General features: G+C 42.6%; 1 protein-coding gene across 1 annotated transcript; it reads right to left on the reverse strand.

Moving 5' to 3' along the window:
• Positions 1 to 1,111: 1,111 nt before the first annotated feature.
• LOC109875278 (serine/threonine-protein kinase OSR1-like) lies at positions 1,112 to 24,359 on the reverse strand. The gene is made up of 17 exons (XM_020467568.2): positions 24,054 to 24,359; positions 22,880 to 22,992; positions 21,964 to 22,072; positions 20,834 to 20,975; positions 19,990 to 20,045; positions 19,537 to 19,646; positions 19,350 to 19,451; positions 18,644 to 18,777; positions 10,421 to 10,469; positions 10,222 to 10,287; positions 7,615 to 7,737; positions 7,053 to 7,082; positions 6,368 to 6,534; positions 5,753 to 5,805; positions 5,255 to 5,323; positions 5,056 to 5,120; positions 1,112 to 4,931 (listed from the first exon to the last, which is right to left on the reverse strand). Exons 1-17 carry the CDS (start codon positions 24,121 to 24,123, stop codon positions 4,857 to 4,859), a joined length of 1,533 nt encoding a protein of 510 aa, XP_020323157.2. The 5' UTR covers positions 24,124 to 24,359; the 3' UTR covers positions 1,112 to 4,856.

Here is a 24,359-nt window from a genome sequence, read left to right on the forward strand (position 1 = left end):
ACATCGGGTTCAGCGACGCTCCCCATCCAACTTGAGGTTCTGCAGAAAAGACTGGGAGAAACTCCCCAAATACAGGTGTGCCAAGCATGTAGTGTCATACCCAAGAAGACTCGAGGCTATAATCGCTGCCAAAGTTGTGATATTAAAAGCCTCCACACGGTTTGAAGTTTGGATGATACTGTGGGAGTTCAACCACTTTCAGATCGCTTGCATTGTTCAAGATGACCACATTCCTACAGGGAAATAGATACGAACACATAAGAACACCAACAATGAATTAAAAGCATAATAACATCTTATGGTTTCAAATCTCACTTCTTATTTTTTAAATTCTCATTCCTTTTTGTTTGTTAGAAATATAATTGTCATTGTCTATCATTCTGTTTGAGGAACAAGTCATTAACTAGTGTACTAAGTCTCTTCTCCAACAGTTTGACTCATACCATCAAATGATCCTTTCCCCTCCTGACCTGCCTAGTACACCATCTGTAGTCTTCTCCTGGTCAAGAAAGACACACAAATCCTTACATTTAACCCTTCAAATATTTCATTCATGCAAGTTCATGAAAGTATTCATGTGAATACTTTCGCAAGGCACTGTACAAATTTGTAACACATGATACAAAATGGATGCCATTCTACACAATCGTGGTTTAGCTAGACTACTTTCAAAACTACTGGCTGAAACTTTACAAAACCTCTGTAGCATCAATGTAACTGAAACTATTATCTGGCTATGCTTGCAAGGGCCAGTAGATCTTCCTGCCCTTGTGACCAGACTGAAAACCAGTTACAGTGTGTAACTAGTTTCAGGTCAGGTCACATGATCAAGAAAAAAAAAGTGTAACGGATTGAGATTCTGGTACAAATTTATCCACAGTTTGAAATGTTGCCAATTAATTGGATCCTTTGCGCAAACCGGTTTATATGTTGTCAAGCAGGCGGTCACGTGTTTATAGCGCAAAGGAAAGCGCAGGGAAGGAAGCGTTAGGTTAGCAACAGAGGGACGCAGGCTACCGTTGTGCCTTGACCCAGAGTCGCATTGTTTTATGCAGGTTCTTGGCAATGCATTTATATTTTAAAAAATTAAATAAAAACTCTTGGGACTTGATTCAAATAATGTGATTTTATTTGCCTAGTCACCAGTTTTTAGAAATAATAGTTGACAAGATTTTTTATTTTTTCATGTTTGTGTGTGATGGCAATTTTCTTTTAACCACACATTTACAACATTGATTCTGCAAAGGGCTTTTAATTAATGACATCAAGTTTTGGAATTTAATTTCTAAAAAGGTTTCACAAATAACATTTGTCAAATAATCAACACACTTGATTTTGATCACGTGCACGTTTTGTGACGATACACAACATTGAAAATATATGCATTGGTTTCAAGTAAAACCAACTCCCCCCCCCCCCCCCCAAAAAATACAAAAAAAAAAATCATAAAGTTCATTAATTTCCAAGTGAGTGTTATAATAAATACTCATCATTCAAAAGAGTTTGCCTTGTGACAGATATCTACCTGACAACAGTGGCTTTCCAATTGGTATCACAATACAGAGGGGAAAGAGACATTTTGCTATCAGCTCACACTTTCTTCTAGCCTGGGTGTCGCAAATCTGTTTATTCTCTTGCCAATTGCATTGTTTTCCATGACAATGAGTGACAGGGATTTGGGATGATGGCACAAAGAAACTGGCACCCAGGCTAACTTTCTTAAACATTATTGCTCAGTCTGAAAGCAGCATATCACACACTCGTGGGAAAAGTGTCAGTTGTCATTTTGCTGTGTTTGTTAGCTAGACCTACATTTACATTTGTTGAGGAACATCCTTCCAGTTTGTGAGACTTACTACAGGAAACCAATTCTAAATTGGAACGGTTTCAGTGATTCGAAAAATACAAATTGCATATTAAAATATCACCATGACAACAAAATCATAGAATGTCAGCCAGATCACAAGCCTTTTGAAATAAAATACGCAGCTATGTTAATAATAATATATTTTTTTAAAAGGTGCCAATTTAGCAAATCAGATGTGGCATGATTAGCAACATAACTTGGAATTAGTGATCAATATCTAACAGAAGGCCAACAGTGGGAAAACTCGATACAAAAGGAAAAAAACAAAAAAAAACAACTCGCTGTAGTTTAATTATTTTAACTTATAGACTGGGTGAGCTGATCAAGTATACCAGTTATTTTTCTGACGTAATCATATATACAATAAGAGCCTTTCTTCCGTCTTAGAAATGTACTCCAGAAACAGTCAGTGTTTTGCTTTGCCTCCTACTCACAAACATACCTTTGGGAGGGCGTGTGACTGACAGTGCATGGTGTGGCATCCATCATCAGTTCCCATTATAAAAATGTACGTACCTTTTTGAAATACATCATCTGCTAAATAGACCAAATTACAAACAGTACCTGAACCAGCAAATGCACATCACACACACCAACCAACCATGTTAAGGAGTTGTGAACTACATTTTCAAATTTTAGTTCAACCAGTCATTTAATTACATTTTGCAGTAGCTTGCCGGTAGTTTAATTAAATTCAAATCTTGGTAGTGTTTTCAGTAGCGTTGTAGCTAAATACTGGAACTACACACTATTATATATATTTTTTTTGCAACAAGTTAAATGTGTTAAGTAGGCATGAATATGCTTTCTTTTTCAGAATCAGACCTGCCTAATTCTTAAACTTTTTTGTTTAAATTTGTAGGTTTGCCATTTTAGATTCAGATGTTTTTCACAAAGTTTGTAGTAAACTACTTTCTCCTAAGTAACTTTTGTTAAGCTGTGTTTTCTTTAAGGGTAACTTTAGTATAGCTTAACTTCTTCCAGCGTAAAGTAATTGGTAAACTATATTTTCATAGTAGCTTGTCCAACACTGCCAACCAACCAACATACAATGTAAAGTGGGAGTGGTTACAGTCGGTGACTTTCAGGTGAGTGGATGGATTGGACGACACAAATTATTTTGTCCATTTACGATGACGGAACAGACATTAATGTCTATAGAGACATAATGACGGCTAGCTAGCTAGTGAGAGTACAGAGGTCCAGTGGCCTTGATGACAGCTAGCTAGTGAGATAAGAGACATAATGACAGATAGTTAGCTATTGATAGAAGAGACATAATGATGACAGCTAGCTAGTGAGAGAACAGCGGTCCAGTGGCCATAGTGATGACAGCTAGCTAGCGAGAGAATAGCGGTCCAGTTGCCATAGTGATGACAGCTAGCTAGCGAGAGAACAGCGGTCATAGTGATGGCAGCTAGCTAGCGAGGGAACAGCGGTCCAGTTGCCATAGTGATGGCAGCTAGCTAGGGAGGGAACAGCGGTCGAGTGGCCATAGTGATGACAGCTAGCTAGCGAGGGAACAGCGGTCCAGTTGCCATAGTGATGACAACTAGCTAGCGAGGGAACAGCGGTCCAGTTGCCATAGTGATGACAGCTAGCTAGCGAGGGAACAGCGGTCCAGTTGCCATAGTGATGGCAGCTAGCTAGCGAGGGAACAGCGGTCGAGTGGCCATAGTGAACCGCTGGTACTGGACATTACAGAGACAAAGTTGCATAGTCACTCCCAAGACCATAATTATCAAGGTCTCAGTAAGGTATTGTTTTACCTTCACGTATTAAAACACTGGATTCACGGTCCAGAAGGTTTGCATGTAGAAATGTAATGAATAGAGCAGACACCGACTCCTGAATCTATATGACAGGCAATCCTATCTGTTCTACACTATACAATTTTTTTTTTTTTTTTTTTTACATCTGAACTTTTCACTATGTCCTGTAACATTTCTCCCTTCTGAACAGACCCCCTTCCACGTTAGAGCAACGAGGTCTGTCTGTCTGGGGTAACCTGAACTAATGATACAGCAATGAGAGGTTATAACAGCTGATGTCAACTTATGATACCCCTATGAGAGGTTATAACCAACAGATACACTCAAGAAAGCGTATGAGACAGCTAAGAAAGCTTACGTCAACCTATGTTATGATATACACGAAGAGAAATGCCATGAGAAAACTGGCTAGTCATGGTGTAATAAGGGGTTTAAACTGTGTGTGACTAAGGGCCCATACAGTTTAATATCAATCATATTATCAAGTGAACTCAAGCCATTCAATCCCTCTACTACATAGATCCACACTGTAATAGATCCTTACTAAGACCCCCCCCCCCCCCTTTACACTGCCTAATACCATGTCCACGTCCCAAATGCCCCCCCCCCGGTTCCCTACATAGTGCACTACTTTTGACCGAGGCCCATAAATAGTGCACGATGTAGGTAATAGGTGTCCATTTGAGAGGCAGTATACAGTATGTCATCCAATAGTGGAGGCCTCTACACACACAACACTCAGTTGGTTCAGTGGCACGGTCGATAAAAAGGCATTTATGTTGTTGTTACCACTTCCAGAACTGGCAGCAGTTACATTGTATTATATAATGCTTTTGGATTGTACAACACTAACTAAGAAAATGGTTTGTTTGTTTGTTTATTCATTTAAAAAATAATAATTATAAGTCGATGATGACATCGTTGATTGCGACGTCGTCGTCCTCCCTCCCAGATACACGTTGTGGATCGGTCCTGCTATAAAACTCTTTCATAATGTGATTTCCTGTTCTAACTTGTTGTTGTTTTACTGTTGCGCTGGTCCCGTTCTCATAGCCCGTCCATTTTAACTAACACAGCAGAGTTCAGTAAAGAAAAGAACCCTACAGGTTGACAAACGTAGCCTCTTCTCCTTGGCAGTAGTGGCGTCTTGGAAATTAGAACTACGCTGCTCCACAATACTGTTGTTGTTGTTGTTCTTTGATGAAAGACCGTTTGAGTTAACTGATGCTGAGCTGAGCGAAACCCATCAGCTTGACATCATCAGGGATCTCGGACTCATCTATGCCAGATGCCTGAGAGGAGAAAAGGAGAACGGAAAAAAAACATTATTTTATTCTCAGTGCATCCGTCCTCATAGGCTGTTGCACAGGGTATAGAGTTATTTCAATAGGACAATGGAGGGTTTAGCAAACTTACCAGTTTGAAAGTGACATTTTTATTGTTTAGAGGATCATCAACAATCTTCTGCAAATTGGCAGCAACTGGAAAGAACGCAGAAGATGAAAGCAGGAGTTACTGAGGAGTCATTGAGAAAACGCCATCATTTCAGCCATCTCTGCCCGAAACTCTGAACAATGGTGGCCTTTGTATGACTTATCCTAAGTTTCTCACTCACCGACCACTAAGTCTTTTCCATCCACCAGTCCTGCTGAAACTAACTCCTGAGAAACTCCATCAGCTGAGTCTGAGAGAGACAGAGAGAGAGAGAGAGAGACAGAGAGAGAGAGAGAGAGAGAGAGAGACAGAGACAGAGAGAGAGACAGAGAGAGAGAGACAGAGAGAGAGAGACAGAGAGAGAGACAGAGAGACAGAGAGAGAGAGACAGAGAGACAGAGAGAGAGAGACAGAGTAATGTTTACAGTTCATTTTTTGTTTATTTAACTTTGGCTTTATTATCCATCTCACTTGCTTTGGCAATGTAAACATATGTTTCCCATGCCAATAAAGCGCCTAGAATTGAATCGAGAGAAAGCAAGAGAGAGGATTGTTGACACAAGCGTATAATAAAAAAAAGACAACGTCCCCCTCTTGACTCTGGTTCAACATAAGATCAGAATACAACCTGGTGATGTTTAAAAAAAATTTTTTTTTAAAACAAACACAAAACACCTACCTCTTCCAGGCATAAACTCAAAACGGATGTCATTCAGTTCTTTCTTCAAGTTTCTGGGAGAGGAAAGTTAGAATTGGTTATTAGAACGTTAAGGTATGAGACATAACTGCGTGTTATAATAGAAAAAGCATGGGAAACATCCACTAGGTCCGTTTTTCTAAAAACAATGCATTCCAGGGACAGACAAGCTACGGCCCTCCCTCCAATGTGTTCCAGGGACAGACAAGCTACGGCCCTCCCTCCAATGTGTTCCAGGGACAGACAAGCTACGGCCCTCCCTCCAATGTGTTCCAGGGACAGACAAGCTACGGCCCTCCCTCCAATGTGTTCCAGGGACAGACAAGCTACGGCCCTCCCTCCAATGTGTTCCAGGGACAGACAAGCTACGGCCCTCCCTCCAATGTGTTCCAGGGACAGACAAGCTACGGCCCTCCCTCCAATGTGTTCCAGGGACAGACACCCTGGAGGACCACAAATTAAAACTAGCACTTGGGGACCGGACTGAATCACTGTCATATCAGTGAAGCATCGGAGGAACTGGTCAGTAACATCCTCATGGACCAGCATCAGTCCATAGACCAGGGGTTGAAGACCCCTGCACCAAATGATACATACCTCAACCTCAACACCAGGCTGATGGGGACTTTGGTGGTGGAGGCGGCAGCGGGGTCCTGGGCTGGAACGTCCCCCTGGATCAGGGTGGCCTCGTCTGGCTTGTCCTTGTCCTGCCCTGCCCCTCCTGGACGGAGCAGACTGGGCGAACCATCCTCTGGAGGGAAAATCTGAGGAGAACCAGAGAAAGATAAACTCCTACTGTATCAGGAAGAGATTCAATAACCATTTAAATGCGAATGTGGTCATCTTACCTAGTTACCTTAAGATGAATGCTCTGGATAAGAGCATCAGCTAAATGATTTAAAATGGAAAAAGGCCTTTTCACACTGCATTCACTTAACCCAAGGAGTAAGGAGACTGTCAGCTCAGTGCAGTGTGAACGTGGCTGTAGATACTTATGACAAGTCTTATAATGCATTATGAACACGCCATAGTGCATTATACCTGTATGCCTTCAGTAAAGTGTTACATCATCAACTACATTTAACATACACATGTTTTTTTTTTTTGGGGGGGGGGGGGGGCAGATAAAAGAGAGACTTTGATAAAAAGGCATTTGGCAATAATTCTTCTAATTCAAATTTCAAGCAAATTTCATGCACAACTAAAAGCCCCTATTGTTTCAGCAAAGAAGATAGAAAACAAGTTTGAGGTGTTCTGATTTCATACCAACACCAGGGCTTACCTCGATGCAGCCATCTTTCACTCTGGGAGACTAGAATGGAATACGACAAAGATTAACAGACATCAGAAGAACACACAATTCATTATATATATATATATATATATATATAATATATATCCCCCCACCACACAGTAACAGGTTTGATTGAACATCTGATTGATTGATTTAGTTGATTGAGTCCCAGGTGGTATTGAACCACTACAGGGCTATAGTAAGGCTACAGCTTGGAGACCTGGGTTCAAATACGAGTTCAAATCATTTTGAAATACTTTACCTGGGCTTGATTGAGCTTGCCAAGGAACAATGACACCAATAGAATAGTATCAAAAGCACAACCCACTCCGGGCAGGCTAGAGAAAACCCTAAGGGGCGGTTCCCCGGACACAGATTAACCCTAGTCCTAGACTAAAAAAAAACTACTTCAGATAAAGAATCTCCATTGAGGAAACTTTGTAGCCCAGGACTAGGCTGAACAATCAGTGTCCGGGGGTAAACATCCCTGTAAGTATTTGGGCTAGTATTTAAAGCCAGGTCAGGCTAGCGAGGGGTAAGGTAGTCTCACCCGTAGAGCTGCCACAGCAGCCTGGCCCTCTTCACTCTCCATGTCCAACTCATCATCACTCCACTCCCACTCCCCGTCCTCGGTCTTATGGAGACGACCACTGGAACCAGGCACGCGACGCACCTGCATTAATGTCACCACACACGCACAGTAACACACTAAGTCTTCAGCATGGCATTTTGAGGAAAAAAAACTAAACAAAAACAGGTGACCATTCCCTCGACCTCACCACATAAAAACAGGCAAACCAAACAAACCCATTGTGGACCATTTCCCTCCTCCTATACAGTAAGCCTCATTTGCACACACTATACATAGGAGGGGAAAAAAATGTACTATATTATTGACTGTGTTTGTTTATTCCAATGTGTAACTCTTGTTGTTGTTGTTGTTTGTGTCGCACTGCTTTGCTTTATCTTGGCCAGGTTGCGGTTGTAAATTAGAAACTTGTTCAACTAGCCTACCTGGTTAAATAAAGGTGAAATAAAATATAAAAGCCGAGACTACTAACGCAAACCCTAGTCTTAGTTTGTGATGTAATGCTCACCGTCTGCATGACTGCCCACGTTTCAGGTCCCGTGTGTTAGCTAGTGTTGCTGAAACAAGATGTGCTCTACGTTACAGCACACACTTCCTTATTCTGAAACTACACAGGCCTGCCCAGCCCGCAGCACAAGCACTGAGCAGATTGGACACAGACTGGTTGTCGGGTTAAGCTCCTGCACACAGAGACTAATGCTTTTTTTTAGATACATTATAGGCTACAAGGATATTATAAATGGCTAAGTACTCAGCTGACAAACTGTCTTTCTTGTTAGGATCATACAGTGAAACAAACACTCCATTACACAAGGGGCGGCAGGTAGTCTAGTGGTTAGAGCGTTGGGTCAGTAACCGAAAGGTTGCTGGATCGAATCCCCGAGCTGACAAGGTAAAAACTCTGTTGTTCTGCTACTGAACAACCCACTGTTCCTAGGCTGTCATTGTAAACTGACTTGTCTAGTTAAATAAAAGGTAAAATATTTTTTTAAATCCATCTAAAACATAAACCTTTTAGCTCACACTAATATTAATCCCTGGAAACTTGAATAACTAATATATTTCCCCCTGTAGCATCTATGTAGTGCATGATAGCGTCTATGTAGTGTATGATAGACACTATGTAGTGTATGATAGACACTATGTAGTGTATGATAGACACTATGTAGTGTATGATAGACACTATGTAGTGTATGATAGACACTATGTAGTGTATGATAGACACTATGTAGTGTATGATAGCGTCTGTGTATGATAGCGTCTGTGTATGATAGCGTCTATGTAGTGTTTGATAGCGTCTATGTAGTGTTTGATAGCGTCTATGTAGTGTATGATAGCGTCTATGTAGTGTATGATAGCGTCTATGTAGTGTATGATAGCGTCTATGTAGTGTATGATAGCGTCTATGTAGTGTATGATAGCGTCTATGTAGTGTATGATAGCGTCTATGTAGTGTATGATAGCGTCTATGTAGTGTATGATAGCGTCTATGTAGTGTATGATAGCGTCTATGTAGTGTATGATAGCGTCTATGTAGTGTATGATAGCGTCTATGTAGTGTATGATAGCGTCTATGTAGTGTATGATAGCGTCTATGTAGTGTATGATAGCGTCTATGTAGTGTATGATAGCGTCTATGTAGTGTATGATAGCGTCTATGTAGTGTATGATAGACACTATGTAGTGTTTGATAGCGTCTATGTAGTGTATGATAGCGTCTATGTAGTGTATGATAGCGTCTATGTAGTGTATGATAGCGTCTATGTAGTGTATGATAGACACTATGTAGTGTTTGATAGCGTCTATGTAGTGTATGATAGACACTATGTAGTGTATGATAGCGTCTATGTAGTGTATGATAGCGTCTATGTAGTGTATGATAGCGTCTATGTAGTGTATGATAGCGTCTATGTAGTGTATGATAGCGTCTATGTAGTGTATGATAGCGTCTATGTAGTGTATGATAGCGTCTATGTAGTGTTTGATAACGTCTATGTAGTGCATATGGCAACAGAGCTTGATGTTTCACACTGAAGCTTCAGTGCCCGTCAAAAGTTGACACACACCTACTCATTACAGGGTTTATCTTATTTTTTTAAATATTTTTTTACTATTTTCTACATTGTAGAATAATAGTGAAGACATCAAAACTATGAATTAACACGTATGGAATCATGTTGTAACCAAAAAAAAAAAGTATTACCAACAAATATATAAAAATATATTTTAGATTCTTCAAAGTAGCCAGTCTTTTTGCCTTGATGACAACATGATTCCACATGTGTTATCTCATAGTTTTGATGTCAAAACTATTATTCTACAATGTAGACAATAGTAAAAATAAAATAAAAACCTTGGGTAGGGTTGGGTAGGTGTGACTGGTACTGTATGTACAAATTCCTCTATGCATACCACTACCTCCACTAGTGACATAACGGGGGGGGGGGGGGGGGGGCTGTACAGGGGGATGCAAAAATTACACAACGTTAATATAGAACAGCAATTGAGTACAGCAGATCTGAGCGTCATGTGGAGTCCACTATACACATCAAGGGGTTGTTGTCGTACCCGTTTGGATCGGTCTCCTATCGATGGACCCTTCTGAAGCAGCTTCTCTTCCAAGTATTCATTATTCTGCGAGACAGAGGCAGACAGAGATTAAAAAGCACATGGACGACAACATGGTTTGTATTATCCCCCCCCCCCTCTGTTAACAGCATGCATCTTGTAAATGTTCCTGTCCCCTATAGATATATGTGGCCTTTACCTTTGCTTTCGTGAAGAATTTGTGTTTCAGCAGCTCAGCAGCAGTTGGTCTGAAAGACAACACACAACGTGCTTCACTACTGCAGGACATGAACAGCACACAATGTGCTTTAGCACTGCAGGACAGGAAGGACATCAGATGAGGTAAGAGAACCCACTCAACTAGAAAATGGGATTGAGAATGGTTGAGACCCAGAATAAGACTGGATGACTAATAGGAGTATCGTCTTTCTGGTGCACCACACAAAGGACAAATGGTAACTTGGGAGAAATGGTGTCACGATGGAATTAGTTTACTAATAGCAGGAGCCAGCAAACCTGTTGTTAACACATCTGATTAGTAAACACATTGGTTAGAAGTCTGAACTGGGAAAGCTCTCCAGGAATACCCCCTGTACTATACCCTTCCCAAGTCAGTGGTCCTTTGTGGGCTCAGTTGGTTAGACTTGAGCCAGCAACGTCGGGTTTTGTGGGTTTAATTCCCACTGGGGTTACATACAAAAAAAAATGTATAAACTGGCTGTGCAATGTCATGACTTCTCCATTACTTTGAACTAAATTTCCATTACCAACAATTGACGGCATCTCTACGTACATATAAATAATGTGTGTAATGTGGTATCGACACTGGGAGGCTTCTCTCTGATAACATGTATCATCCATAACATGTTGTTGAGCAAGAGACTTAATAACCCCAACAAAGTCCCAGAGCCGTCATTGAATTTTTTTTTTTTTTTAACCTTTATTTAACTAGGCAAGTCAGTTAAGAAACTAATTATTATTTTCAATGACGGCCTAGGAACAGTGGGTTAACTGCCTGTTCAGGGGCAGAACGAACGACAGATTTGTACCTTGCAACCTTCCGGTTACTAGTCCAAATCAACTAGGCTACCCTGCCGTCCCTAATTTGAATTTGTTCTTAACTGACTTGCCTAGTTAAATAAAGGTAAATAAAAAAAATAAATAAAAAAGTAGAATATCTGTTAGACAACTGTATTAAAAACACATGGTCAACCCCCAGTCTGGAGAGATACTGGATGTGCAGGCTTTTGATCAAACCTGGCTCAAACACATCAGAGACAGTTGATAAAGGTGCAGTTGAGCAGATCATTGCTGGGGACTGGAATACAAGCCTGCACCCATTAGCTCTCCCGGAGGATGGTTGACCACTCTTGATGTAAAACATTTCATTAGCTCTCCCAGAGGATGGTTGACCACTCTTGATGTAAAATTCCATTAGCTCTCCCAGAGGATGGTTGACCACTCTTGATGTAAAATTCCATTAGCTCTCCCAGAGGATGGTTGACCACTCTTGATGTAAAACATTTCATTAGCTCTCCCAGAGGATGGTTGACCACTCTTGATGTAAAATTCCATTAGCTCTCCCAGAGGATGGTTGACCACTCTTGATGTAAAACATTTCATTAGCTCTCCCAGAGGATGGTTGACCACTCTTGATGTAAAACATTTCATTAGCTCTCCCAGAGGATGGTTGACCACTCTTGATGTAAAACATTTCATTAGCTCTCCCAGAGGATGGTTGACCACTCTTGATGTAAAACATTTCATTAGCTCTCCCAGAGGATGGTTGACCACTCTTGATGTAAAACATTTCATTAGCTCTCCCAGAGGATGGTTGACCACTCTTGATGTAAAACATTTCATTAGCTCTCCCAGAGGATGGTTGACCACTCTTGATGTAAAATTCCATTAGCTCTCCCAGAGGATGCTTGACCACTCTTGATGTAAAACATTTCATTAGCTCTCCCAGAGGATGCTTGACCACTCTTGATGTAAAACATTTCATTAGCTCTCCCAGAGGATGGTTGACCACTCTTGATGTAAAACATTTCATTAGCTCTCGCAGAGGATGGTTGACCACTCTTGATATAAAACATTTCATTAGCTCTCCCAGAGGATGGTTGACCACTCTTGATGTAAAACATTTCATTAGCTCTCCCAGAGGATGGTTGACCACTCTTGATGTAAAACATTTCAACATTACAATCAAATACCTTTTATACCTTTTGAAATAATTGGCTCATTCAATATATCAAAGATCAAGTGGCTATGGCGGGCTACAAATATTTTTTATTCAGCTGAAGCAAACCCACACATTTTCTTCAGGAAATATTTATCTTAGCTACCTTGAAAGTGTTTACTTTGCAGGCTGACTAGCCCAAATCAACTGGCAGTACCGTATCTACATTCTATCAAATCAACTGGCAGTACCGTATCTACATTCTATCAAATCAACTGGCAGTACCGTATCTACATTCTATCAAATCAACTGGCAGTACCGTATCTACATTCTATCAAATCAACTGGCAGTACCGTATCTACATTCTATCAAATCAACTGACAGTACGGTATCTACATTCTATCAAATCAACTGGCAGTACCGTATCTACATTCTATCAAATCAACTGGCAGTACCGTATCTACATTCTATCAAATCAACTGGCAGTACCGTATCTACATTCTATCAAATCAACTGGCAGTACCGTATCTACATTCTATCAAATCAACTGGCAGTACTGTATCTACATTCTATCAAATCAACTGGCAGTACGGTATCTACATTCTATCAAATCAACTGGCAGTACCGTATCTACATTCTATCAAATCAACTGGCAGTACGGTATCTACATTCTATCAAATCAACTGGCAGTACCGTATCTACATTCTATCAAATCAACTGGCAGTACGGTATCTACATTCTATCAAATCAACTGGCAGTACGGTATCTACATTCTATCAAATCAACTGGCAGTACCGTATCTACATTCTATCAAATCAACTGGCAGTACGGTATCTACATTCTATCAAATCAACTGGCAGTACCGTATCTACATTCTATCAAATCAACTGGCAGTACCGTATCTACATTCTATCAAATCAACTGGCAGTACCGTATCTACATTCTATCAAATCAACTGGCAGTACCGTATCTACATTCTATCAAATCAACTGGCAGTACGGTATCTACATTCTAACAAATCAACTGGCAGTACCGTATCTACATTCTATCAAATCAACTGACAGTACCGTATCTACATTCTATCAAATCAACTGACAGTACCGTATCTACATTCTATCAAATCAACTGGCAGTACCGTATCTACATTCTATCAAATCAACTGGCAGTACGGTATCTACATTCTAACAAATCAACTGGCAGTACCGTATCTACATTCTATCAAATCAACTGACAGTACCGTATCTACATTCTATCAAATCAACTGGCAGTACCGTATCTACATTCTATCAAATCAACTGGCAGTACGGTATCTACATTCTAACAAATCAACTGGCAGTACCGTATCTACATTCTATCAAATCAACTGACAGTACGGTATCTACATTCTATCAAATCAACTGGCAGTACGGTATCTACATTCTATCAAATCAACTGGCAGTACGGTATCTACATTCTATCAAATCAACTGGCAGTACGGTATCTACATTCTATCAAATCAACTGGCAGTACCGTATCTACATTCTATCAAATCAACTGGCAGTACCGTATCTACATTCTATCAAATCAACTGGCAGTACGGTATCTACATTCTATCAAATCAACTGGCAGTACCGTATCTACATTCTATCAAATCAACTGGCAGTACCGTATCTACATTCTATCAAATCAACTGGCAGTACCGTATCTACATTCTATCAAATCAACTGGCAGTACCGTATCTACATTCTATCAAATCAACTGGCAGTACCGTATCTACATTCTATCAAATCAACTGGCAGTACCGTATCTACATTCTATCAAATCAACTGGCAGTACCGTATCTACATTCTATCAAATCAACTGGCAGTACGGTATCTACATTCTATCAAATCAACTGGCAGTACCGTATCTACATTCTATCAAATCAACTGGCAGTACGGTATCTACATTCTATCAAATCAACTGGCAGTACCGTATCTACATTCTATCAAATCAACTGGCAGTACGGTATCTACATTCTATCAAATCAACTGGCAGTACGGTATCTACATTCTATCAAATCAACTGGCAGTACCGTATCTACATTCTATCAAATCAACTGGCAGTACGGTATCTACATTCTATCAAATCAACTGGCAGTACGGTATCTACATTCTATCAAATCAACTGGCAGTACCGTATCTACATTCTATCAAATCAACTGGCAGTACCGTATCTACATTCTATCAAATCAACTGACAGTACCGTATCTACATTCTATCAAATCAACTGACAGTACCGTATCTACATTCTATCAAATCAACTGGCAGTACCGTATCTACATTCTATCAAATCAACTGGCAGTACCGTATCTACATTCTATCAAATCAACTGGCAGTACGGTATCTACATTCTATCAAATCAACTGACAGTACCGTATCTACATTCTATCAAATCAACTGACAGTACCGTATCTACATTCTATCAAATCAACTGGCAGTACCGTATCTACATTCTATCAAATCAACTGACAGTACCGTATCTACATTCTATCAAATCAACTGACAGTACCGTATCTACATTCTATCAAATCAACTGGCAGTACCGTATCTACATTCTATCAAATCAACTGACAGTACTGTATCTACATTCTATCAAATCAACTGGCAGTACGGTATCTACATTCTATCAAATCAACTGGCAGTACGGTATCTACATTCTATCAAATCAACTGACAGTACCGTATCTACATTCTATCAAATCAACTGGCAGTACCGTATCTACATTCTATCAAATCAACTGGCAGTACGGTATCTACATTCTATCAAATCAACTGGCAGTACCGTATCTACATTCTATCAAATCAACTGACAGTACGGTATCTACATTCTATCAAATCAACTGGCAGTACGGTATCTACATTCTATCAAATCAACTGACAGTACCGTATCTACATTCTATCAAATCAACTGGCAGTACCGTATCTACATTCTATCAAATCAACTGACAGTACCGTATCTACATTCTATCAAATCAACTGGCAGTACCGTATCTACATTCTATCAAATCAACTGGCAGTACCGTATCTACATTCTATCAAATCAACTGACAGTACCGTATCTACATTCTATCAAATCAACTGGCAGTACCGTATCTACATTCTATCAAATCAACTGGCAGTACCGTATCTACATTCTATCAAATCAACTGGCAGTACCGTATCTACATTCTATCAAATCAACTGACAGTACCGTATCTACATTCTATCAAATCAACTGGCAGTACCGTATCTACATTCTATCAAATCAACTGGCAGTACCGTATCTACATTCTATCAAATCAACTGACAGTACCGTATCTACATTCTATCAAATCAACTGGCAGTACCGTATCTACATTCTATCAAATCAACTGACAGTACTGTATCTACAAAACTAGTTCAAGCCACATAATCCCAAAGGCTGTAATATTGTTTCAATTCACCGTAAATGAACCAAATCCCAACTAATACAATGTTGAAGTGAATCATTAGTTCTGTCAAAAATAGTTGAAATGAATCATTATCAATTGTTTTTAAAAAGTTAATCAACTTTGTATAGGCCTATTTGCAATTTTTATTTAACCTTTATTTAAACTAGTCAGTTAAGAACAAATTCTTATTGACACTAATGGCCTAGGAACAGTGGGTTAACTGCCTTGTTCAGGGGCAGAACGACAGATTGTCAGCTCGGGGATTCGATCTAGAAACCTTTCAGTTACTGACCCGACGCTCTAACCACTAGGCTACCCTGCCGCCCCGACGCTCTAACCACTAGGCTACCCTGCCGCCCCTACGCTCTAACCACTAGGCTACCCTGCCGCCCCTACGCTCTAACCACTAGGCTACCCTGCCGCCCCTACGCTCTAACCACTAGGCTACCCTGCCGCCCCTACGCTCTAACCACTAGGCTACCCTGCCGCCCCTACGCTCTAACCACTAGGCTACCCTGCCGCCCCTACGCTCTAACCACTAGGCTACCCTGCCGCCCCTACGCTCTAACCACTAGGCTACCCTGCCGCCTCTACGCTCTAACCACTAGGCTACCCTGCCGCCTCTACGCTCTAACCACTAGGCTACCCTGCCGCCTCTACGCTCTAACCACTAGGCTACCCTGCCGCCTCTACGCTCTAACCACTAGGCTACCCTGCCGCCTCTACGCTCTAACCACTAGGCTACCCTGCCGCCTCTACGCTCTAACCACTAGGCTACCCTGCCGCCTCTACGCTCTAACCACTAGGCTACCCTGCCGCCTCTACGCTCTAACCACTAGGCTACCCTGCCGCCTCTACGCTCTAACCACTAGGCTACCCTGCCGCCTCTACGCTCTAACCACTAGGCTACCCTGCCGCCTCTACGCTCTAACCACTAGGCTACCCTGCCGCCTCTACGCTCTAACCACTAGGCTACCCTGCCGCCTCTACGCTCTAACCACTAGGCTACCCTGCCGCCTCTACGCTCTAACCACTAGGCTACCCTGCCGCCTCTACGCTCTAACCACTAGGCTACCCTGCCGCCTCTACGCTCTAACCACTAGGCTACCCTGCCGCCTCTACGCTCTAACCACTAGGCTACCCTGCCGCCTCTACGCTCTAACCACTAGGCTACCCGCCGCCTCTACGCTCTAACCACTAGGCTACCCGCCGCCTCTACGCTCTAACCACTAGGCTACCCTGCCGCCTCTACGCTCTAACCACTAGGCTACCCTGCCGCCTCTACGCTCTAACCACTAGGCTACCCTGCCGCCTCTACGCTCTAACCACTAGGCTACCCTGCCGCCTCTACGCTCTAACCACTAGGCTACCCTGCCGCCTCTACGCTCTAACCACTAGGCTACCCTGCCGCCTCTACGCTCTAACCACTAGGCTACCCTGCCGCCTCTACGCTCTAACCACTAGGCTACCCTGCCGCCTCTACGCTCTAACCACTAGGCTACCCTGCCGCCTCTACGCTCTAACCACTAGGCTACCCTGCCGCCTCTACGCTCTAACCACTAGGCTACCCTGCCGCCTCTACGCTCTAACCACTAGGCTACCCTGCCGCCTCTACGCTCTAACCACTAGGCTACCCTGCCGCCTCTACGCTCTAACCACTAGGCTACCCTGCCGCCTCTACGCTCTAACCACTAGGCTACCCTGCCGCCTCTACGCTCTAACCACTAGGCTACCCTGCCGCCTCTACGCTCTAACCACTAGGCTACCCTGCCGCCTCTACGCTCTAACCACTAGGCTACCCTGCCGCCTCTACGCTCTAACCACTAGGCTACCCTGCCGCCTCTACGCTCTAACCACTAGGCTACCCTGCCGCCTCTACGCTCTAACCACTAGGCTACCTGCCGCCTCTACGCTCTAACCACTAGGCTACCTGCCGCCTCTACGCTCTAACCACTAGGCTACCTGCCGCCTCTACGCTCTAACCACTAGGCTACCTGCCGCCTCTACGCTCTAACCACTAGGCTACCTGCCGCCTCTACGCTCTAACCACTAGGCTACCTGCCGCCTCTACGCTCTAACCACTAGGCTACCTGCCGCCTCTACGCTCTAACCACTAGGCTACCTGCCGCCTCTACGCTCTAACCACTAGGCTACCCGCCGCCTCTACACTCTAACCACTAGTCTACCCTGCCACCTCTACACTCTAACCACTAGGCTACCTGCCGCCTCTACACTCTAACCACTAGGCTACCTGCCGCCTCTACACTCTAACCACTAGGCTACCTGCCGCCTCTACGCTCTAACCACTAGGCTACCTGCCGCCTCTACGCTCTAACCACTAGGCTACCTGCCGCCTCTACGCTTAATAATAGCTAAACAGTTACCTAGGAGGGTACAAGATATGTTTTGAATTGGCTATCTAGTCAGTCTTCTCTACCATAGTTTATAGGCTAGGCCTACATCACGCTGTAATGTCGGACTGTCTCTCCTTGAGAAACAGACCACTCCTTTAGCATACATGCAGGTGAAGAAGTGTCATTCCAACCCTAGCTATTACGTGGATTTTTTTTGGGGGGGGGGTATAAATAAATGACATTAACATAAATTATTAAATACATTTATGACTTTTCCTAAACTTTTTCTAGGATTTGATCATGTTGCCTCCATTTTGCCAGGCATGGAAATCACCATTTAAAAAATGTTCATGACGTAGTACACAGGTATGTTCTTGTTCCACATGTTCTTTAAGTCACTTTGGATAAAAGCATCTGTTAAATGGGATACATTGTATTGTTGAGTGTTTGGGATAGTCACCTTTTCTCAGGCTCTTTCTGTAGACAGAGTGAGATCATCTTCCTGAAGGACTTGCCATACTTCTTCACCATCTCCTTGTCCTGGATACCCGTCTCCAAGCAGGGAGGGTCATTCTGCAGGGTCAGCATCAGCACCTACAGATATACAGACACACAACATCAGGTTACTATTAGCAACAGTACCCAAACATCCATACACACCAACAGCTTGATGGTAACCAGCCTCAGCACCTACAACACAATATCAGGTTACTATCAGCCTCAGCACCAACAACACAACATCAGGTTACTATCAGCCTCAGCACCAACAACACAACATCAGGTTACTATCAGCCTCAGCACCAACAACACAACATCAGGTTACTATCAGCCTCAGCACCAACAACACAACATCAGGTTACTATCAGCCTCAGCACCTACAACACAACATCAGGTTACTATCAGCCTCAGAACCTACAACACAACATCAGGTTACTATCAGCCTCAGCACCTACAACACAACATCAGGTTACTACCAGCCTCAGCACCTACAACACAACATCAGGTTACTATCAGCCTCAGCACCTACAACACAACATCAGGTTACTAGCAGCCTCAAAACGTACAACGCCTATTTATTTAGCCAGGATAGTCTGCTTAGCAACTGGTTGACAGGAAGTCAGAGGATAAAGATCACACTCCTTCTATCTCTCCAAGTAGAAAATCACCTTCATGGGTGGATATTTGTGATATGGTGCAGCTCCTGTAGCCAGCTCAATGGCTGTGATCCCAAAACTCCAGATATCTGCTTTGTAGTCATAACCTCTGACCTGAGGAGACATGAAGGATAATGGTAAGATATCTTAGAGACATAGAGAGAGACAAAGTGAGAGAAAGAGGATAGCCCCCCCCCACCTGCTCCATGACCTCTGGGGCCATCCAACATGGTGTCCCAACAAACGTCTTCCTGACCTTGGTCCTGGTCATGTCTCCTCCAGCCGCTAAGAAGGCACTCACACCAAAGTCTGGGAGAGACAGAGGGGGGGGGGGGGGGGTGAAGAGCGGTGAGAGAGAAACTCCGTCCTCGGGACCTCAAGGGGTCCATGTTTTGTTTTTTTGCCCTAACACTACAAAGCTAATCGAAGCTTGATGATTAGTAGTTGAATCAGCGGTGTAGTGCTAGAGGGAAACTAAACTAAAACATGCACCTCTTGGGGTCCAGAGGAATGAGTTCGGGGAAACCCCAGCACAAATTTTATAGAATTTGCAGTGGTAAAAGAAACACACACACACACACACCACTTAATACTTTAACAGCATAAATCTATAAGAAAAAGGCAGTTAAGGTTTTAGGACATGTGACTATACCTGCGATTTGCACTGAGCCATCGTCACCGAGAAGAATATTTCCGGCCTTTAGATCCCTGTGAATGGAAGAAACCAGACAAACCAGTATTTACCTGGAGTAACCTGTATATGAAACCTAACTACATGCAAATGCCAGGGAATGACAAGTAGTAGCTTAGTGTATATAAAAGGTTCTCTCTAATAGAGGGCTACTGCTACAAACACAGGCATGTTGGTCACACGACCAAAGAGGACTCATTATCCAGTGTGTATGTGGCTTGTTTTAGCTGTGAACAGTTAGCTCTTTTTAATAGCTCACAATAAGTGCCCTGTAGTTAAGTGCTTACTGTTTCAACAACTCAATCCCCCCCTTTTTTACTTATCAGGACTTAACGGTTGTAAATCTGAGCCAAACATGCTGAGCAGCGCATATTAGTGAAGAGGAGTCAATATTCTGTGTGTCTGTGGCTTGTTGTTTAGATGTACAACACTGTAGTGCTTCCTGGGGAGAGAAACTGTGACATAAAACAAACCTCTTTAACAATGCATAAAGCCCTCTATAAAATATTGATCAATATGGGACAATGTGAAAGCCCAACGAAGCCGAACAATGTGGCTTCGCCAGAGTAGATCTAAAAAAAAAAAAAAAAAAGGAGTTAGTAGTTTGGTTCATAAATTAATGACAATGAATGAATGAGAGAGTAAAAATAAGGAAGTGTGCCAATTTTTGAATCTGACAACTCCAACATGCACACCTATAATTTGACTGTGGTCAGTGGAAGAAGAAAAAAATAAAAGTCAAAATCAATGCTAAAGTACAAGTTGAATTTAAGTTGAAGGTAAACAAAATAAAATGTGTCCTGACCTGTGGATCTGCCCGTTCTTATGCAGGTACTCCAGTCCTTCTAGAACCTCTTTGAGGATGGTGGCTATGGACGACTCATCCAGAACCCCAGACTTATGTTCCCCACGAGATATGATGTGTTTAATGATGTCCAGTACTGAGCCTGACAGAGTGACAAAAGGACCAGGCTACTATTAGTTAGCTGAAGTAGATCTTGAATAGCTGAAGACCAGGCTACTATTAGTTAGCTGAAGTAGATCTTGAATAGCTGAAGACCAGGCTACTATTAGTTAGCTGAAGTATCTCTTGAATAGCTGAAGACCAAGCTACTATTAGTTAGCTGAAGTAGATCTTGAATAGCTGAAGACCAAGCTACTATTAGTTAGCTGAAGTAGATCTTGAATAGCTGAAGACCAGGCTACTATTAGTTAGCTGAAGTATCTCTTGAATAGCTGAAGACCAGGCTACTATTAGTTAGTGACATGTTTCAGTTCGGTGCAGCGATAGAGCGGTGTTTGAACTAGGGCTCTGAACTTTATTACTGCTATGTTTTACCTTGGCTTGTAATGAAATGTCTGTGACAGCTTAGAGCCCTATCCCTCGATCTCTTGACATTGTTAATGCATGCCAGGAGGATAGAGAGTACCGCAGCAGGCTGAGAGCCAAAGCCACAGCTGGAGAGAAGCTGCTGCTCAGGGCCCTGCTTCCTCCAGACAGGGACCTATAGTGCCTGGTAGTCAGGAAGCTGGGATGGAGATGAACCAAGCTAACCATCCTCCTAGAGAGCTACTAGACGTGCAGGGTTTTGCTTCAGCCCTGTATTAACTGCTGGAGGACTAACAGCTGGGGCTTATAGAGTCTGGTAGGGCTGAAGTGTGTTTCGATGTGGGCAGGCGCAGGGGTGGCCAACCAGCTCCTGGAGAGCAGGGTTTTGCTCTAGCCCTGCTCGATGATTTGTTGAATCAGGTGATTACAGTAGGGATGGAAGACAACCAACAACCGCCTCTGTTATAGTATTGCTAAGCAGACTGCAGCGTTTCCTCTAATCAACACTTTATGCAAGGCGTGCCGCCACCAAGTAAAGAGCTACATAAGTGGTATTTATGCTCCACTAATTCCTTGCCTGGTACCGTCCCTAAAGCAATACCCACCACCACTGAGGAGTCGCATCACCAGCCACAGCTCGTCCTTCACTACGAAAGACGTATAGTAGGACACAATGTTGGGGTGGTGGCACTGGGACATGGCCTGGATCTCTTTCTGCAAGGAGAGAGAGAGAGAAAGAAACAGAATGAATGAGCTTCAATGGCTCAGCACATTGTAGAGTAAAGAGTTTGAGTCTTGACTCCAACAACGCAGTAACATATTTCTATTCTGTACAGGCCAAGTGGAAATTTCTCCATATTGCTTATGCTTAACCAATCCTAGTCCGATTTACACAAGAGTTTAAGGGGTTGATTTGCTGATTGAATATCAGTCTCTAGAGGAAGGCTACATCTCCACAGCTGTTCTGCTTGTTGTGAACCTGACTGCTCACATGACAGAGCAGGCCCCCCAATAGGGAAGACTGAGTGAGGAGTGACCTAGGTTGTCACTACCATAGAAATACTTGGACAAACATATTCAAGTCAATGTGCCATGATGGCTGAAGTCAAATCACTGTGCCTTTTTCCGTTCTAGTTATGCTATGTCACTATTGGCATAATCCCCAAGACAAACTTGATTGAGTTGCCAAGACAGGGCAGAGTAGATCCGGGGGCTAATGGCTGTTATGCAAAAAGGGCTGAAAAATGCTGTGTTGGTGTCTGTCCAGCTGCTGGCCTGAGCTCATCTGATTTACACTGACAGCCTGTGTGTGTGTACGTGCATTTGCGTACGTGCGTTTGTGTACGTGGATGTGCGTGTTCCTGCTGCTGTACTCTCATCTTTCACAGGCCCACATTACAGCTAAGCTATACCAGAGACCATAATAGGCCATGTCAAATGATTAGCTAGTATTGATTAGACCGTATTGATTGCTATATTGTCAACTCCTGAAATAAATTGTGCTCTCTCTGGTTGGGTTACCAGGAGCTCGTCCATGCTGGTCTGACACTTCTCCAGGTTGATGCGTTTAATGGCCACCCTCTCCTTCCTGGGCTCACAGTAGGCCGCCTGCACCACGGCCGTGGCACCACTCCCTGAAGAGGAAACGAAAGGGGAAGAATTACAATGTAACACACATCCAAGAGGGAAGCCAGTGGCACCACTCCCTGAAGATGAAACAAAGGGGGTAAGAATTACATTGTAGCACACATCCAAAAGGGAAGCCAGGGCACCACTTGCAGGGACAAACCAAGAGGAAGACAAAATAAGATGATAAAAAAATGTATTAAAAAGTATGAATTTCAGCAAACAAAGACATGCGTACACGTTAAGGGTTTAAGAATGTACTTTTTTTTTTTTAAGTATTGAGACAATGATCTGAAATAGTTGGAGGTTCATTGAAAAACCACTAGTCTGCAGATCATTCCTGGAGGAGTTTAGGTACTTGGCAAGATACCAGAAAACTACAACAAAAATGAACTATTCTTCAGATTTACTACAAACAAATATTGCAGGAAGGTTGTTTGACATGTGTCTTTTTGCCATTTGTATCAAAAGTGATTAGCTAGTGAGATACAGAGAGAGTCTTAAAAAAGGACTAAATGTAGTAAGTGTGAGGTCTCAAACGTCAACTACTAAACTATATTATGCATATAACGTTAGCTAGCTACATGTCTTATGCATTGTACGGGAAGAATAACAAACATAACGCGGTCCATATCACAAAAAGAAAAGCCTGAATAATAGCAACTCCTTGCTACCACAAAGGTATGAGTGACTCACTAAGCCCCATCATGTCTTCTTTCAGCGAAGGCACCACCCACCTCCATACTTCAACTATGCTGCCCGACATAGCTAGCTACTGTAGCTAACGACGTTAGCTACTAGGCTAGTGATTTAAGTTAGCATCTGGTGGGGAAAAAAGGAGCTAACAAGGTAGCTAATTAGCTAGCTAGCAACCTATGAACGAAAAGAGAAACAGATGCTTAAGTTAGTTATATATAATAGCCTAGTTAGCTGTCAAAAATAAGGTTGGTTAGCTGTAGCTAGGTTTAACGTTAGTTAACCAGCTGTAAGTTAAGGTTAGCTAAATAGCTGTCTTGCGTTAAAGCTAGCTAAGAGGTTAGCACGCTAGCTAACCTAGCGACATACTCACCAATCACCTCGTTGAGTACATAGTCGTCCTTGTTGATGGACCAAGTTTGAGCACTCGAGTCCTCTGCCATGGCTTCGTTGGAGGTTTACGGTGTTATAAGGAATGTGGTGGGGGTTTGGTTTTCTTGAAATATAACTCGATAATTACTCCATTCGGCTCGTGATGTTAGCTACCTCGCCCTGACAGTTCCTGCTGCTGCTGCTGCTACTACTACTGTCAACACAACTTTGACACTTGCGAGGCTCCTCACGTCCTTGCGTAGCCAACATTGGAATGAAAAATCCGCCATCTTGAGTGTGGCACTTC

Source organism: Oncorhynchus kisutch, linkage group LG30 (genome assembly GCF_002021735.2).
Source record: "Oncorhynchus kisutch isolate 150728-3 linkage group LG30, Okis_V2, whole genome shotgun sequence".
NCBI lineage: Eukaryota > Metazoa > Chordata > Actinopteri > Salmoniformes > Salmonidae > Oncorhynchus > Oncorhynchus kisutch.